The sequence below is a fragment of the Maylandia zebra genome, linkage group LG11, assembly GCF_041146795.1.
Source record: "Maylandia zebra isolate NMK-2024a linkage group LG11, Mzebra_GT3a, whole genome shotgun sequence".
In the NCBI taxonomy this organism is placed as follows: domain Eukaryota; kingdom Metazoa; phylum Chordata; class Actinopteri; order Cichliformes; family Cichlidae; genus Maylandia; species Maylandia zebra.
Genome location: NC_135177.1, coordinates 17,958,294 through 17,977,670, shown reverse-complemented (window position 1 = coordinate 17,977,670; position 19,377 = coordinate 17,958,294). Strand labels below are relative to the sequence as shown.

The window sequence follows — 19,377 nt, the reverse complement described above, 5'->3', positions numbered from 1 at the left end:
ATGTGCACTGACTCCTTCTCTATCTCTGCTACCCCATCGATTTTGTTGTCCCTTTTGTTCTTTATTTTCATATTTGGCTTTTTCTCATTCTCCGTCTCGCCGTCCACCCCCCACCCCCACCCCACACCGCCGGGTAGACTTTCATTTATCGCATATTATATATTTCTCTTGGGTTTTCACGTCGGCACCCTTCCCACTCCATCCCCTACACGTACACAAGCATTTAACTCCATCTTCATCTGCCCCTCTCCCTCTCGCTGCCGCCACCTCCCTCCTTGGCTCGCTTCATCTCTGTGCTCTGCAGTAAAACTGGTGCATTGAGGCAGCAGGAAATGGGGACTAGAGACAATAGAATGGTGGGAAATACAGAGAGGAGTCTGTGATGCTCTCCTGTCGTGTCGAGAAAAGATGAGCGTGATACACTTTCAAGACTTTACTTTTATCCCCGTGTGGGATGTGAACATAAATACAGGGCTCTAATTCATCAAGCCCTGAAGAAAAAAGAAAAGAAAAACCTTAGAATTTGCACATTTTTAGTCGCTATGAGACCAGGATTTGAATCAAAACACCTACAGAGAAACATTAGTTGAGTTTTTAAAGCTCACATTGAAAGATGCAGACATCTGCTTTGCGGCTTGTGTGTGTGAGCCTGCTGTTGTGCCTGTCTCAAAGCTGCTATCAGTGTTTTGTGGATGTGGAAGACAGTCTCCGTCTGTGCTGGGGTCACGTTTTGACCGAGTACAATGTGAGAAACGTTGACGCCTGCTTCGAGAAGCTGGACCGCATATTCAACAATAATGAGACAGTGATTGAAGCTGGTAGAGTAGGTGCGAAAGAGTTTCTTCTTTGCCAATTTAGGAACAGTTTGTGACAGCATGTAAAAATCTAGGTGATATGTAATTTCTTGATTTTTTTAGGTAAAGGCTATGACATCCAACTGAAGGAAATTCTGGATGCAGAGGTCCTCCGGCTGTTGAAAGAGTTTGACCAAAAGCTGAATAACGGTAGCTAAACACCTGTTTAAGCAGACTGTATAGCTGCATCGATAAAAGAGTAATACATTTGCTAAGTGAGGTCAGAAAAAGAGAAGTTAGAAAAAACAAAAAACGATGCCCCCAGCCACACAATTCCCCAGTATGAATTGAGCCAAATATTTCTGTCTTCCTCCTCCTCCTCCCCTCCATCTATCAGACACTGTGTACGAGCAAAGGTTGCAGACAGCAGCAGACAATTTCATCTCAGCTGCCTCCAAACTGCCTAGAGGTGAGCCACGGACTTCCCTTTTCCTCCATCTTTCTGTCCATAATAACTTATATTAGGTCATCACATCTTACAGTGATCTCTGTACTCTCTCTAAGATGCCAGTTACATTTTTAGAGTCTTTAAAATACCATGAAGGATCCAGAAGGTGGTTTGCTTTAACTGGCTTTCACTCCTGGATGCTGTATCAGTAATATTTATTAATCAAAGTTTTTTATTCTCTTCACAGTCTCTGGATGTATCCCTCCATGTGGTTTGTCTTGATTTTATTGTATTTTTTTTTTTGATTCTACAACATAACAATCATTGCTTTTAGAAACCAAATAATAATGGCATCAGTATCGGTTTCATTCACCCATCAGGTTTTCAGAGTGCAGGTGCAGTGTACGACTGTGTTACCTGCCAGTACGACTCCTGTGAATTTCCTCTCGACTGCCCAGGTGAGCACTGTTATTCGTATTATTACCTCTAACACATCACTGATTCTGTTATGTCACAATTTCCAACTAAAGAAATAAGTACTAATCCAGATGTGACATATCCTTAAATAGCCCTATTTTCACCTCCATAAGCATCCACTCTTGATCCTTGAAATGCTCTTAGCAAAAAGTGAGGATTTGAAAGAGAGACAGAGGAAAGGTTTTATTTCCACACATTATATCTTTTGCACAGAGCCCCCGAGGTACTCTTTAAGTCCTTGGTTTCTTTATGCAAGGTGACAGTTGACTCCCACACACATGGTATTCGTATCAAGCCTTTACAGCACCGCCACTCTTCAGCATATCATCACTTTTACTCGACTCCTCTGAGACTGGGCTTAAATATTATCATTAAGGAGAGCTCAGGCTGCAAGAGCTGCCCCTGTGCGAATGTTATCTGAGTGTGTGCATTTGTCTGTGTGCATGTGGGTGGCTATATGTTTATTTCAGTGGAAGAAATTAAAGTTATGGAAAACAGCAGGATTCGAATGTGGTGCGACGTGCCATTTGCCTTGCCAACTGATATTGAAGTGATCTGGAGATTCGCAGAGGAGGTACGCTCAGCATATGGTGAATCATTCAGGGTCACTGTTAAAAGTAACAGTTCAACATTTTTGCAAAATACACACACCAGCTTACTCGAGTTAGAGTTAGACGGAATGAGCAACGTGATTTCAAATCTTTGAAATTTGAGGCTGGAGCTGGAAGACAGTTAGCTCTGCACTACAGACTTAAAGATGTCTCCTAATAACAGGTGTGTTTGTCAGTGCGTGATTTTGCTCAGTTGCCTACAAATTTTTGCAAATTTATAACCACATGAACAGAGTTGACTTCTTGTGACAACAGATTTAATAAATATAAAATACTGAGCTGTTATTATTAACACTTTGTTGTTTGTTTGTGTGAAGCAGACAACAACTGAGAACATTTTAATCCTTCAGGTTGAAACGCAGCAATTGGATCAGTTTAAAGAAGTGACTGTGGGCGTTGACAGGCTCTACTCCATCCCCTCAGTGACTTTGAAGCATCAGGGCACCTACCAGTGTGAGGTGTACTCGGGCCAGCTCTCCTTTATCCGAGTATACTACTATGTCTCAGGTAAAACAGCTGACTTTAGAAGGATATTTGGAAATTTTAACTGATCAAGGGGAGAGTCCTTGTACCAGGAAAAAGGAAACTTCTTCACATTTAAAGCAACATTACTTTGTACCAGAGAAATGTTTGAACACTTGATGAAATAAGTAAATAGGTCCAAACTTTGACATGTATTGAAACTATTTTAAAGATATTATATTATTTACATTGTAGTTTTACTTTTTTTTAAAAAATGAGAAAGAACAGCTTAAAAATGTTTTTGAGGGTACATTGAACTTTCATATTATTTTCTAAATTCGCCATCACCAGTCAAATCTTCTCCCATAAATTTCCAGAGACGTGAGTGCTGGCTCCTGTTTGTCTTGTTCACCACTTGATTGCACTCAGAGACACTCTAAGTAGTTGGCTAGAAAGTCTCTAAAGTCTCCAGTAAGTGCATTTAATTGAAAGCCTTCTCTGTCCAAAATTAGCACCCTCTGGAAAATCACTGTAAATTAGCCACGCACCTTTCTAAATAAGCTGGCTACTGTGTGTCACAGGGAGGCCTGTGACCTCCAAACATACTCCACAGTGTTTATATTTCCATTGTGCTGTGCATGTCCAGGCACTTTGGGACTGCTTTTTATGGTGACCTTCCTGGAAGTGTGGTATGAAGGAGGGGGACTTTAGCCTGAAGTTTAAGAAATAAATAGATGACAGATAAATATATCTACTTTTTTTTTTTAAACTTAACTTTTTACCATTGTGTTTGACTGAGACACTGTGCACTGCTATAAGTTTAATATTTATTGGTATTTAAGTATTATTTCCTGGGATGAGAGAAGTTATTAACTATATAGCCAGGAGTTTCTCTCAGGGATTGTTGCGTGTCAGTCTGTGATGCTGAGCAGGTCAGAGGGCTGTAAGGTCCCACTGATAATGGATTTAGCCTGTTGCAGAATTGTTCCTTAGAAGGTTGATTTAGTTTTGAAATATAATATTTAAGTTGAAAACACTAGCTGTTTTGTTTTCTCAAAAAAAAATATTTTTTCTTAGTTTGATTTTTCTTCAGTTTGTCTAACCAGTCTGCAATGTAGATCCAGCACACTAATCCACTGAAGAAAAAGGGAATAAAAAGAGACTGGACTGTTGAGCTGCTGAGAAGCTTGTTATTTCTGAGTCTACTGCTCAGGTGCGCTTCCAAACATGTTCACATCCAGTAAAATAAAATTATAATTATGATGAACCCAAGGTTTCTAAACACTATTCCACTACTACTGAGTGACCTTGCAAATAAAATATATTTGGAAAGTGTGTTGCTGCAAGGACGTGCTGCCGCAGGTATCTTAATACAGCTGTTGGCTGGCAAAGCAAGCACTGGCTGTTTGGAGTCAAGAGGGAGTGATATGCATGAAAACAAAAGAGGAACATATTAACTAAACTAAAGGCTAACCCATCTAAAGCACTAATAACTAACACTGAATACTAACTAACCTAAAGCACATCCAGTTTGACTATACCCTTGCTTTTTATAGCCAAATTCTTCTTACAGGGAAATAAATCAGGCCTGCTGGATGTATGCCTTTGGTAGCAAAGTTGTTAACACATTTAAAGAAATGTGGAAGAATATATCAGAATGTAAATGAGCCCTGTGCAGACAATTCCCTGTGTACAGATTGTGTTTTACTGAAAAGTGGAGTTAAAGGGGATTTTAGAAAGGAGGAAAGAACAAAAATAACTGTTTGACTATATGAATGCATCTATTAGCATTCATGATTATGCATTTTTACACAGCTTAGCATGTGTAATTATGTATATGTATAATATTATGTGCATCTCACCTCCTGAACATTATATGATTAGTTGAATAATTATTTTAGTTTTCTGGGTTAGCACATTTTTTCTTAAATTATACAACTGTTGAATTGGTGGGTTATAACCCACTAATGATACATGTCAACTACTGTGTACAGAAGACTAACTAACTCTGTATTTGTGCTTAATAAATGAGGAAACTCCTACTAAGCAAATACAATTAAAACTGCAGACTTCCTCAACCAACCTTTCACTTCATTCATCGTCGGTTCTCCTCTATATTCCCTGTCTTCATCCCTCCGTGTCTGTCTTAGTGACCCCCCAGATTGTGGCAGGCCACACAGAGCTGCAGGAGACATTTGACCTGTCTCTGCTCCCAGGAGGGCAGTTTTTCCCCGCGTCTGGTGACTCTCCCCGCTCCTTCCTCGCCTCATTGTTACCGCTTCTCGCCGCCTGTTTAACCGCTTTACTGCTGCTGCTGTGTCTCTCCCTGGGGTAAAACAGAACTATTATTTGCACAGTATCAGCTTTAACAGATTTTAACCGCAAAGTCATTTAGACATTCACACCTGTCATATGAATACATGATGCTCCAGGGCGCACAAATGAGGTGGTATTCATGTTTTTTTTTTCTTTTTCTTTGGTTGTTTCAGGGTTCTGCATTGGTTATCCATACAAGAGCAAAGTCATGCTGAAGAAACACATCAGGCTGAAGATTTAGGTTTATTCTAGAGTGTTTGGAAGATGTATGTGACGCAACAAAGGCATTTCATCAAGTCTGCAGAGTGATACGTCATAGTCCAGACAACATGTGTGTCACTCCTTCCACCACTAGAGGGCAGGATCCACCTCTTTATTAGTAGTAGTACTGAGTAAATGTTTTACTACCATAGTGTAGAGTAGCTGGGCTTGCTTTCATATTTGTGTGTGTGTGTGTGTGTCTGTGTGTGTGTGTGTGTGTGTGTGTGTGTGTGTGTGTGTGTGTGTGTGTGTGTGTGTGTGTGTGTGTGTGTGTCCTTGTATGAAAAAGAAAAATGGCCCTCATCACTCGTCATGAAGCAGGAACCACTTTAAACTGACCTTAGCGAGTAACTTTAAGGTACTTTAAGGGCACTTTGACTTTGAGGGTTAGGGTTAGATACTTTGGCTACTCCAGAAGGCAGCTGAGCTTAAAATCAGAGAGATGAAGCTGAGCAAAATATTTACACAGTCGAGGCATCCTGACAGAACATTTTGCCAAGACAGAATTTATTAACTATCAACACAGAAGGACCCGATATCTAGTATGAGTTGAGAAATACTGTAAGGAAAAGTTATGAGGTAAAACAGGTCATGTGTAGACATTGTGACCATGATTACACTCTGAGTGGCTGATGGACTCAGTTCTGTCCAGACAGTCGTGCAGTCAAAAGGGTAAAAGGAAAATCCTTTGTTTCATCATCCACAAGCAGAACACAGAAACAGAGAGGACAGAGAAAGACAGAGGTAGCAACAAGCTACCGACTACAGTCAGTCTGAATGAAACCACAAGAAGTAGTAAGTCTTGACATGTTTAAATATATTCAGCAGGAACTTGCATTGAACTTTGCTATTACATTGACACACTGTCACATTACTGTTGTGGGCCAAGAAATATTTGGTTGCGTAAACAACAGCAAAAGATAAATCACCCCCCCCCCCCATTACATATCACATGATGAAGAAATTCTGTTACAAAACACACTGTTTTACAAAAGTCGCTCATATACTGGGCCCAATCCTCAAATCTGAAAACCCCAATCAAAAGCTTTTGATGTCAAAGTGTGTCATTATGGTTTGCGCAAGAATGTATAGATCAGGTTTGTTGAATGGCAGAGGAACAGGACCCAGTCGCACGACTTTATGAACAGTTACAGTGAGTTTATTTACAGTGAAAAAACTAAGTGCACAACAGTTCCAACAAGATGTGATTTCCTCAGTGGTGATAGTCCCAGCTCCCGGTGGGTGCGGCGATTCCTAGGAAAAAAACCCAAAAAAACTCCATAGTTCCTTCCAAAATATTTACAAAAGCCTTAGTGCTCTCTCTAAAACTCTCCACAGATTTGATGGACACAGAGAGGACAGAGGATTAATTTCCTTCACTCAGAAAAACATGACAAGTTAAATTCTTTGAACTTTGAACAAATTCAATTCTTTGCATGAGGCAGGGTTCCAATGGCTATTGTTAATCAACGATCCAGCGTTGACTGAAGCTCAGCCACTCTACTAAAGTGACCCTTGATGGCGTCAAGATCAAAGCAAGTGTGGATTATCAGCAGATGTTTGGCTCAAGAGCAGGAACTTCTTCAAGGTCCCTATGCTGCACAAAGACAAGAACACATGCATACAAACATATACACACATACAGGAAGCAAAGAAAGAGCTAGAGGTGGAAGAAAAAACAAAAGAAGAAATGACAGGTTAGCCAAGCAAGGAAGGACCACGGCAGTATAACTGATGTCATTTAGCATTATGTAACCAATTCAGCCTACAGGGAGTGCAGAATTATTAGGCAAATGAGTATTTTGTCCACATCATCCTCTTCATGCATGTTGTCTTACTCCAAGCTGTATAGGCTCAAAAGCCTACTACCAATTAAGCATATTAGGTGATGTGCATCTCTGTAATGAGAAGGGGTGTGGTCTAATGACATCAACACCCTATATCAGGTGTGCATAATTATTAGGCAACGTCCTTTCCTTTGGCAAAATGGGTCAAAAGAAGGACTTGACAGGCTCAGAAAAGTCAAAAATAGTGAGATATCTTGCAGAGGGATGCAGCAGTCTCAAAATTGCAAAGCTTCTGAAGCGTGATCATCGAACAATCAAGCGTTTCATTCAAAATAGTCAACAGGGTCGCAAGAAGCGTGTGGAAAAACCAAGGCGCAAAATAACTGCCCATGAACTGAGAAAAGTCAAGCGTGCAGCTGCCAAGATGCCACTTGCCACCAGTTTGGCCATATTTCAGAGCTGCAACATCACTGGAGTGCCCAAAAGCACAAGGTGTGCAATACTCAGAGACATGGCCAAGGTAAGAAAGGCTGAAAGACGACCACCACTGAACAAGACACACAAGCTGAAACGTCAAGACTGGGCCAAGAAATATCTCAAGACTGATTTTTCTAAGGTTTTATGGACTGATGAAATGAGAGTGAGTCTTGATGGGCCAGATGGATGGGCCCGTGGCTGGATTGGTAAAGGGCAGAGAGCTCCAGTCCGACTCAGACGCCAGCAAGGTGGAGGTGGAGTACTGGTTTGGGCTGGTATCATCAAAGATGAGCTTGTGGGGCCTTTCCGGGTTGAGGATGGAGTCAAGCTCAACTCCCAGTCCTACTGCCAGTTTCTGGAAGACACCTTCTTCAAGCAGTGGTACAGGAAGAAGTCTGCATCCTTCAAGAAAAACATGTTTTCCATGCAGGACAATGCTCCATCACACGCGTCCAAGTACTCCACAGCGTGGCTGGCAAGAAAGGTGAAGGAAACGGTTTCCAGGGCCTAATCCGTGGATCGACTTCCTTCGAGGCGTGGACGTCTATCAGCAGAGAATGTCCCTTAGTCTGTAACACAGTCAAATATATTCTCAAGTAATATTCAAGCATGCCATTCAGCGTGTTAGTACGAGCTCGGGAGCAGCTTGGGAGAACAAGAAAACAGAGACTGCTTCAGATTGTCTTCCCAAATTGACTCAACTTTATTCACAAGTATAACAGTTTATATAGAGGGTAAAATTCATGAGACAGCAGATTATCAGTTTAAACCAGTACAGACCAAGATAAGGCAGCGTCTTCCTGCCCATGGGTGAAGAAGCATCCTTTGTGTAGTTTATCAGTTCAGCTACAATTGTGATTATCTCAGCGACATATTTTCAAGGCACAAAACAAAGAGTTCTTTCATTAGTGAAATCTGAAACAAACCATTTGGCCTTCAACAGGCGTCTAAAAGATTAAGAAACTAATGTAGCTGAGGGAGTGATCTCTGTGGTATTTCAACCTTGTACCAGCCTGTGATTCTCACACATCAATTCTTGGGTCAAAGAGAAAAATAACTAAAACAAAAGGGCCTTATTGAATGACAGAGTTTTCCTGTATAATGTCACTATAAAACAATATCCAGTAAATGCTACCATGGTACTAAAATACCTAACAAAAGGGTATAAAAGAAGAAAAACTAATAACATGGCCTCCTTGTTCACCTGATCTGAACCCCATTGAGAACCTGTGGTCCATCATCAAATGTGAGATTTACAAGGAGGGAAAACAGTACACCTCTCTGAACAGTGTCTGGGAGGCTGTGGTTGCTGCTGCACGCAATGTTGATGGTGAACAGATCAAAACACTGACAGAATCCATGGATGGCAGGCTTTTGAGTGTCCTTGCAAAGAAAGGTGGCTATATTGGTCGCTGATTTTTTTTTGTTTTGTTTTTGAATGTCAGAAATGTATATTTGTGAATGTGGAGATGTTATATTGGTGTCACTGGTAAAAATAAATAATTGAAATGGGTATATATTTGTTTTTTGTTAAGTTGCCTAATAATTATGCACAGTAATAGTCACCTGCACACACAGATATCCCCCTAAAATAGCTAAAACTAAAAACAAACTAAAAACTACTTCCAAAAACATTCAGCTTTGATATTAATGAGTTTTTTGGGTTCATTGAGAACATGGTTGTTGTTCAATAATCAAATTATTCCTCAACAATACAACTTGCCTAATAATTCTGCACTCCCTGTATACTGTACTTTGACTAGTATGTAGACATGTCTTATGATGGATAAATGTTATAAATCACCAATAGCCTATGATGATAAAAGACTATCAATAAAAAAAAAATCAGCATTTAATTATTTTAGTAGCTATATTTTTTGTTTTGTTCTTCAAAAAAGCCACACCTGCCCTCAGTTTTATGCACACAGACATAAAAGCACATGACAACAATATAACCATTGATCTCGATCCAATTAATATGCATTTCTTTATATGATGCCAATAAAGATAAAGCTCTTCTTTGGTGTGTGGACACCGAGATTTGTGAATGTGATATCTCAAGAATGAGCTGACATGGGAGCTTTAAATTAATACTATCAATACAGCTACTAAAAATCTTGGATGAGTTCAAATCTCAGTGAGTTTGACCTCAAGGTCTAAGGTCAAGTCTTATAAAAATCTTGTGAATGCGATAACTCTCAAATTCATACCATGGATGTATCTACTAAAAATCTTGAATGACTTTCAATCTCAGCAATCTTAAGCTCATAGTCAGAGTAAGCTTTCTGAAAATTTTGAGAAATCAATAACTTGAGAACAATGTGACGTAAGATTTTGAAACTGATGACACAGGTGTGTCTTCTGGAAGCTGAGGGCAGCACTGACCAGCATTTCTTTTGTTTTGTTGTTTGTCTGCCTGTCAATCTCTACTTAGGTCCACAATTTGCAATTCTTGACACTTTGAGGATTTTTGCATGTAAAAGGAGTCCAATGATAGTATAAAACAGTGGTTCCCAAACTTTTTTTGCTAGGCCCCCCTTTGTTTTACAAGAAAAATGTTCGCGCCCCCACGTCCACGCGCGCACGCACATGCACGCACACATCCTCCAACCACACACCCATATTTTGCTCCATTACGGTTTATTTCACACCTCAAACATTTATTAAACAATTAAGTAAATACAAGTAATCTGCAATAAATTACAGGTAGTAAGAAAATAAACTACTAACTCTTTTACGCTACGTCCGCAACTACACAGGTATTTTTGAAAACGCAGCTGTTTCGTCCACATGTAAACGGCGTTTCGAATCACCGAAAACGGAGATTTTTTTAAAACTCCTTTTTTGCGTTTACGTGTGGACGAGGAATACAGAGTTGGTCACGCAACGTCAAAGATATGTGCCTTTTTCACGTCACGCTGTGCGCCACGTTATTGTTTACATGAGATGAATTGCAGAATGGAAGATAGAGACAAAATACTGTTAATCTGACTATCTTTGGGTTTTACAGCTTACATATATACACGCAGTTACTCTCCCTCCATGTAGTTGTTTTTTCCTGTGTAATAATATTCAACATTGCTATAATATCAAAAAATGCCTCTCTGTGCAAAATGGGTTTAAAAACATAAACAACTGTGGGATACTGGTTATCCGTGATTTGAATCGGGGACAAATCGTGGCAGGATCAGCCTGATATTATTTGTATCCCGCTGTAACTTTACTGTATAAAGAGCTAACATCTCCAAAATGTCAGGAGTAGTTAGTCATTACAACAAGTGTTTGTGAACTAAAAATCAAGAATGTGGGATACTGTTTTTCCGTGATTTGAAGAGCCCAGCGCTGCTCCCGACGAAGGGAAAACCAATTCTGCAGGGGAGACCTGCCTCGGCACTTGTGCAGGTGAAGCCAACGGGAAGATATGCTTCACCATATTTTCTAGCCTTTGGCTTAGAATGAAGTTTGTTTGGAAACATATTCAGCGATGCTTCATCTCCTGCTTTGCGTTTCTGTGGGCGCCCGTGCTAGCAGTGTCCAAGCGTTTTGTTCCCCCCCCTGCCATGGCTCTGCGGGCTCCACACTTTGGGAAGCTCTGGTATAAAAGATGAATGTATGGTGAATATGAAGGCTTCTTGTTCTATAGAAGTCTTAAAAATGACCACCGGACTTGACCTCGTTACATTTTGCTAACGGGTTTATGGGCCCAGTCACTCACTTTAGTTAATTTTTAAAAAAGGAGTCTAAAAAAGAAAAACAACGAAGTGCCTTGTTGTTGTGATTTGTTGCTATATAAATAAAACTGAATTGAACTTTATGTTTTACTCCTCCTAAGCAAACTTCCACACACAATTTAAGAGGGAGATCCACCCTTCACTCGTAACATCAGTTTCAACTCATCCGGATCGAGATGGAGAAATTGCACATCTTCATGTGTCAGAATTCATAAACTGTGGCTGCACATATCTTTTATTGCTGTCGATGAGTCTCAAAACCTGCATGCAAAACATGACATTTGTCCACAGCAGGTGATCCGTGCATGCGCATTTAACCATCTTTTTTATGATATTTTTACGTGCACAAAGCTCTTTGAACATAAAAAGGATCAGATTTGTGGAACCAAAAAAATTTACGTTTCTGTGCAAATGATAAATATTCAAGTTCAAAGATATACAAAATATTTTTATATGATATTAGATGTACATGTCCTCAAATGGCTTTTTACTTATTAGTGAATGTTACTTATTGGTCAAAGCACGCATTTGTGAGTACTCAATGTAACACAAAAAAATCACAGATTTGTAGATTAAAGCGCCAGAGTCCATTTATACTATATATGACACAAGGGAGAATGGGCCCACTGGACATGAGTGTATGGGTAATTCTTCAAAAATATATATAAAAAAAACAAAAGAAACAAGCATTTCTAGGCACGTAAATTAAATTAAATAATTTCTGCTGTTCATACCCGAAAAATTCAACTCATATATGGTGTGCAGTGTGTGCCAGATTTGGACACATTGCACACCTGAATATTTATTTATTGAAAGTGCAGACACTTTTCACTGTTTCACTTCAGAAGCATAAATCTTTGCACAGGTGATGTGTATATATGTTGTTTAATGATCTTTTGATTTAAAATGTGAACTAAAGCATATTTTTAAAGGGGTTACATGCTCAAAATTTTTTTAATTCATTAATTAAGGGAGGAATAAATCTACTTACTTTTTCTGTGTTCCAGCCTCAGTAACTTTGACACAGTAACACCTGCTGTAATATTTACACCTCTGATGAAATCTCACAAGTGTTCGCTTTATTTTGATACCAAGAGTGTTTACACAGAGTTTGTTCAGAGAGAGGAAAATAATGAGGAAGATATTTTTTTAATGTGAAGGCAAATATTTTCTGACATTTTAAAGGCTCATTATAATATAAAAAGATCAGATCTTACATTGAAGAGATTTTTGTCTTTTTTGTGTTTACATGTGCTCCTTAAACAGATTCACTGAGAATCAACTTCTGAATGTCTTTCCAGCAACGCCAAATCTTTTTTTGTTCAGTGATCATTTAGCCAAACAGTGCTGTAACCTAGTAACAACTTATCTTTAATGACTGTAATTTAGTTGGAGTTAACCTGATGGCTAGATCACACTGATATGAAAATTGTTTAATGCTTGTACAGCTTCAGCAATTTAGAACCACTGCACTAAAGATCATGCTACTCAATTTTAGGACATTATTCTCTAACTGCACAAGTCACAGCCACACTTTTTGCTCCATCTTTACAGAATTCAGCCACAAATTTTAATTCAGGATTATTTTACTGCCATGTCTCAAGTCAAGCCTCCCACCTCCCTACAGACTTATCTTTGTAAGTAAAGCTAAACTTTCAAAACCAAGGACCAAAGGTCAGGATCAACACGGATCTTCAAAAATTACTTCCTGTTTTGTTATCCTGTTGGATAAAAGGATGAATTTGAAACTCATTATCATTATTCTCTAAAAATTCAGATAAAATACTTTATTTTAGCAACAGGACTTTAACATGACGTTTAAAAGACCTGTTGTTGTTTAAAATGTTCTATAACACACTTTTTACTTTTATTCTGTTAATTTTTTTTTTTTTTGGTTAATTGCTTTGAGAGAAAGCTAGAGGAATGTTATTAAATCTACTTGTAAGATTATAACAATTGGTCCAAAAGAGAAATAAATCTGTTGAGTGTCTGTATTTTCCTGACATGAATAGTGTCCTGTTGGTGGAGAAAGACAATATGAAGACAGCCTACAATCTCTAACCCTTATAAAGCTCTTGTGGCGATCCTAAATTTAGTCACACATGACTCAACATTCATCATGTCATCTAACCGTCAGATCACTTGTATTTTTCCACTTGCTTGCCATGTTGCCAGGCCAACATTTGATGCAATCAAAATGAGAACATAAGTTTTTACAGTGCTGTGCAAAAAAAAGGCCTTAGTCACCTCTGAAATCTTAATATTTTAGTTCCAAGGAACAAGATTTCTTTGCTATTTGGGCTTTAGCAATAGTTGTCCAGATGATCTTATACTCTTACATTTTTTTAAATTTCTTTACTCAGTTTTAGTCCAGTCCTTGTACGTCACCATTTTCAGAGGATTTTTTGTTTGTTTGTTACAACACTTAACACATATCTATCTAAGAAAAAAAAAGAAAAGAAAAAAGCCCCCAACTTAAAGAACCTTTTTGTCTCTATACTTAACAGACAACTTAGCAAAGAACCAATTTTAAATTGTATGTTCAGGCACTCTACTAATACCAGTGCATTGCAAAACAGCGCAATTTGTTTCCATTCCTCTGGTTTAATCTATGAAAAAAAAATGACACAAAAATAACACAAACACATGGTACACACACACAAGGTGTGCATTGTGTTCCTTAAAACACAAATATAAAAGTCTGAGGAAATAAAATAAAAAACAAGTAGTGGAATCTATCTACACAACATAAACAGTATCTGAAAGTCATGTCCTTAAGAGGGAAAAATTATCCTGCAAAGAACCTCAATTGATCCGTTTGGGGTTGCACTTCGGTCTGTGGTTTTGGTGATCTTGTCCGGTTTTAGATCAACTATGCAATGCCATCTGGAAAATATCTGATTGGCATCAGCTTCATTTTTCAGTGTTCCAGTGATTCTAAACACAATGGCAGTGCAGCCAAAACATACCTGGATAGAAAAACATACAGTGGAACACACTCACTCATGGATTTTCCTCCTCAGAATCAGTATAAATGAAGCAATGTGAGATCCTCTCAGAAGCCTGGAGAACTATTCCTGAAGACGACTTAAAGAAGTGACAAGAAAGCTACCAATAAGAGTTCAAGTTGTGTAGAAGAATAAAGATGGTCACACCAAATATTGACTTTCGAGCTTGTTAAAATTGTACCAACTCTGTTTTTGCCTTACATACTGTATATGCACATTTACATATTTTTCATTAAATCACTGCATCTATTTCTCATTTGACTCAAGACTTTTGCACAGTACTGTATTTTGATACTTATGCCAGATCATGAGAGAAAATGCATTTGCCGTGGAATGGGCTTAGCCATTTCTGGATTATCTTTTTCCTTTTGACCCCAAAGTGAATCATATCTTTTGTCAGAGTCGTGTGCTTGTTTGAGCCATTTAGACTCCAACTCACTTCTCCTATCATCTCCTATCATCCAGTCCTGTATGTGGCCACTAAAGATCACATACAGGAGTGGCAATGAAGTTAAATGCATTATTAAGACTGAAATTTCCTTCAGCTTTTTTTTTTTTTTTTTTTTTACTCTAAAAATGTAGCAACAACAGCTTTATTCTTACATTTGACTTATGCAGTCGTATAATAATTAATGTTATCGCCAGTCCTTGGCACAAAATTCAATATACACAATGCATCTGGATTATAGACCATATTTTTTTTTTTTTTTTTTTTTTTTTCTAAATGACATCAGAAACAGCAGTATGCGACATTACGTGATGGCAGAGCTTCAGTTCATCCTTTGTCATTTTTTTTTTTTTTTTTTTAATAAATAGGACAGGGGGAATGAATGAGAGAGAGAGGGGGAGAGAAAGAAAGAAAACCAAAGGGGAGAAGAGACGGTGAGAAGGGGGGGGAAGAGAGACAAAAAAAAAAAAAAAAAAAAAACTCCTGGGTCACCTGTATGGAGAAAAAAAACAAACAAACAAACAAACAAAAACAAACAGAGGAGACAGCAAACAACAAAGAGCAACATAATAATAGAGAAAACAAAGCACCATACCATCACAATAAACTAGCTAGTCATAGATATCAGTATTTACTAAGTAATAAACGATATTGTGCAGCACGCAAGATAGACAGCGCACAGTGTGCTTTGAGGCAGCAGCCAAGAAAGCTTTAGTCCGCGTCTGTGAATACCCATGTGTGCATACCTGTGTGGATCAGCATGCTTGCATTCCAAAGGTTTCTCCATGTAATGATCTGCTAGGGAGTGTGGGGGGGCCACAGCCCCGTCCTCCAGGGTGTGAAGCGGGTATGGAGGAGATCAAAACTCCAGACATCCAGAGGCCCCCAGAACACAAGAGACCATGGAAGACCAACAGAGGGGCAGCCGCGCCACTGTCCCAGTAAGAGCTGAGGAGAGTCCCAGATGAGGGCTCGCCCAGCAGCCGCGGAGCAGAAGTCAGGGGGAGTTGCAGTGACGCGCCCGTGAGCTCCGCCGGCCGCCAGCTGCGCCTGAGTGACCGAGCCCTAGGCCGAGAGGCCGGGGGCACCCCACCCCCGAAGGGGCCCGAGCGAGCCCCAGGCTCCAGGCCCCGATAAACGGCCGCCAAGGAGTGAGCCGGTGTGTACCTGGACGCCCACCCCCAGACACAAAGAACCACCGACGCACCGACACCTGAGGGAGTCCGCCACTGGCAGGGGAAGTGGTGGTGGGTGGAGATAGGCCTCCAAACCTTGGAGGGCCTGAGGTGTCCCCAGAGAGGTGGCGTCTGATACCCAACCTGACATATAGACACAGACATACAGGCACACACAGACACAAACATCCATTCCCACCCTCATGCTCTCATATGCACTCACTCCACACTCAACCAACGTGGAGACAGACATAAAGAGACGCTGTACACACAATCACACTCCCCAAGCGTACTCTACAAACCGGGTCTAGGTACCCTTGCCCCTGGAGGGGGGAATTGCACCCAGACCCAGGTGGTGTTACCCTTTTCCCTGCGGTGGGGAGAGGCAGACCACCCCGACTCCGCAGCAGCAGGGAGGCCCCACACCCCAGACCGCAGTCGGACGGCCAACTCCTCCTACTAGCCCTCCCGCTCCAGCAGGCCGCAGAGAATGGGGGTGGGAGAAGACTCCAAACCTCCCTCCACCCGCTCATTGTAGTGTTGATGCATATGTGTTCTAAGGTGCAATTAAAACCCAGGAGGGCATGGAGCTACCTGCCAAGGAGCAGCAGGTAAGCGCATAGTCCCTCCTGCTAACCCTCAATGACTAAGTGTATTTAAAATTGAGAGGTGGGCAACGACGTCAGGGGTGAGGTATACACCCTGATGGTGATTTGGACTCCGTGATTGTGCCCACCCCCAAGATCCTATATGTATGTGTAATGAGAGTGTGAATAATGTGAATGTCTAAGTTGTGGGATAAAATTGAGGCAGAGGCAGCCAGAAGGGGACAGGGGGGGGGGGGGGGGGGTAGCCTCCTCTGCACCCTGGTGACATACCCCCACTCCAAGGCCCTGCATGTGTGGGTGGTTGTGGAGGAGCGGGAAGAGGGAGGCAGCTGGAGATGGGGAGGGAAGGAAGGGAGGGGCAGGAAATTTCCTTCAGCTATCGTAAAAGCCCCTTAGGCAGATCTCACTGTTGACAGAACCATAAAACTTTATTTTCTTGTATAATATTTTTATAACTTGGTGACCCTGCGACAGACTAGTGACCAGTTCAGGGCATACAATAGGCTCCAGCCTCCTTGTGACCCTGAAATGGATAAGTGGAAGAAAATGGATGGATTTTCTGTGAATAAAGTGTTAAGTATAACTCCTTTTGTTAACTTGTCACTTTGAATATTTGAGGATTTATGTTTACATTGCACTCATAATAATACTCAGAAACAAAAAGGCTAACTTATTTGAAATTTATCATCACTTTGTAAATAAGTAAATAAGCTATCACATAGAAGTGTTTTTTTTACTGCAGCTGATCTTTGTCAAATATAATTACTTAACCATTAGCTTGTTGCAATTTGCTGCCTTTGGCATATTTGTATGCACCGTATCACAGGTAGATATGGATTAATTTTGATGATGACAATAACTTTGGTTACAGATAGATACAACAGAAGAAGCACATAAAACATTTTAGAGAAAAAGAAGAAACAAATGATAGTGTAAGCATTTTAATTTAATAAGCACCCTGGAATTAAGGAAAAAGACATTCTGCTTTTTACATTTTAATTACACAATACTGGGGACTGTATTAAAGATTTTTATAATCTCTCCTGTTTGCATTGCAATATTAATTTATTTAAGGTCCAAGCTTTATTGTAGAGTAGCCTAATATTCCCTTCTTACGTTGTAATTACACATTATTTTTGAAATACAAGCTGTGATAAACTTTTTTTTTTTTTTTTTCTCTCGCCTGTCCCATTTGGTTCTTTAGCCATCAGAATTGTTGTCTGAAGACCAACAAGGATACCCAATGGATTTACTTTGCCAAATGGATCATCGTGGCATTGTCGTATTGGTCCATTTGGTCGATCTTTGTTTTTATTATTTATTATATTTTATTTTCAGATGTTACAGACGGGACAGACATGAGTGAGAGATAGGAAAGGGAGAAAGAAAGAGGAAAGAAAGGAAAAACAGAAGGGGAGAGGGACAGTGAGAAAGGGGGGGAGAAAAAAAATAAAAATCTCCTGGATCACCTGTTCAGAGAAGAATAAAAAACAAGCAAAAAAAAGACAAAAAAAACAAAACAAAGCAACATACTAAACACAACACCCTCGCATTAATCTAGCTAAGTGTGAACAGCAGTAAATACTAATTATTCAATGTTGTTGTGCAGCACGCAGGACAGATGTGCTTCGAAGTAGCAGCCAAGAAAGGTGTAATTTGGGTCTACGAGCAGTGAACACCCGTGTGCATACCTGTGTGGATCAGCGCGCTTGTATTCCAAAGGTTTCTCCATGTAACGATCTGCTAGGGAGTTTGGGGGGGCCACAGCCCCGTCCTCCAGGGTGTGAAACAGGTATGGAGGAGATCAAAACTCCAGACATCCAGAGGCTCCCAGAACACAAGAGACCAAGGAAGACCAACAGAGGGGCAGCCGTGCCACTGTTCCAGTAAGAGCTGAGGAGAGTCCCAGATGAGGGTTCACTCAGCAGCCGCGGAGCAGAAGCCAGGGGGAGTTGCAGTGACGCGCCCGTGAGCTCCGCCGGCCGCCAGCTGTGCCTGAGTGACCGAGCCCCAGGCCGAGAGGCCGGGGGCACCCCACCCCCGAAGGGGCCCGAGCGAGCCCCAGGCTCCAGGCCCCGATAAACGGCCGCCAAGGAGTGAGCCGGTGTGTACCTGGACGCCCACCCCCAGACACAAAGAACCACCGACGCACCGACACCTGAGGGAGTCCGCCACTGGCAGGGGAAGTGGTGGTGGGTGGAGATAGGCCTCCAAACCTTGGAGGGCCTGAGGTGTCCCCAGAGAGGTGGCGTCTGATACCCAACCTGACATATAGACACAGACATACAGGCACACACAGACACAAACATCCATTCCCCCCCTCATGCTCTCATATGCACTCACTCCACACTCAACCAACGTGGAGACAGACATAAAGAGACGCTGTACACACGATCACACTCCCCAAGCGTACTCTACAAACCGGGTCTAGGTACCCTTGCCCCTGGAGGGGGGAACTGCACCCAGACCCAGGTGGTGTTACCCTTTTCCCTGCGGTGGGGAGAGGCAGACCACCCCGACTCCGTAGCAGCAGGGAGGCCCCACACTCCAGACCGCAGTCGGACGGCCAACTCCACCTAGCCCTCCCGCTCCAGCTGTGATAAACTTTAGCTGAGTTTACAGAAGAAGAGGTAGGTTCCAAAGGGAAGAGCTCTGACAAGCCCTCTCAGTGAGAAAGGTTGAAGGTGTATATGTCATACCTTAAAACAAAACTGAATTGAAACAGTGTCATAATTTGAAGGTAATTTAACACAAAGTTGCCTGTCCTTGTTTTT

General features: G+C 40.9%; 1 protein-coding gene across 3 annotated transcripts; it reads left to right on the top strand.

Moving 5' to 3' along the window:
- Positions 1–214: 214 nt before the first annotated feature.
- Positions 215–6,256, top strand: spaca6 (sperm acrosome associated 6). Of its 3 annotated transcripts, XM_014412409.3 has the most exons (9): positions 221–827; positions 918–1,004; positions 1,192–1,263; positions 1,490–1,513; positions 1,623–1,700; positions 2,190–2,293; positions 2,681–2,837; positions 4,943–5,123; positions 5,282–6,256. In XM_014412409.3, exons 1-9 carry the CDS (start codon positions 614–616, stop codon positions 5,358–5,360), a joined length of 996 nt encoding a protein of 331 aa, XP_014267895.1. In that variant the 5' UTR covers positions 221–613; the 3' UTR covers positions 5,361–6,256. The 3 variants fall into 3 exon arrangements, with proteins under 3 accessions (XP_014267899.1, XP_014267897.1, XP_014267895.1); XM_014412413.3 differs by lacking the exon at positions 4,943–5,123 and having other exon boundaries at positions 215–827; XM_014412411.3 differs by lacking the exon at positions 1,490–1,513 and having other exon boundaries at positions 219–827.
- Positions 6,257–19,377: the final 13,121 nt, after the last annotated feature.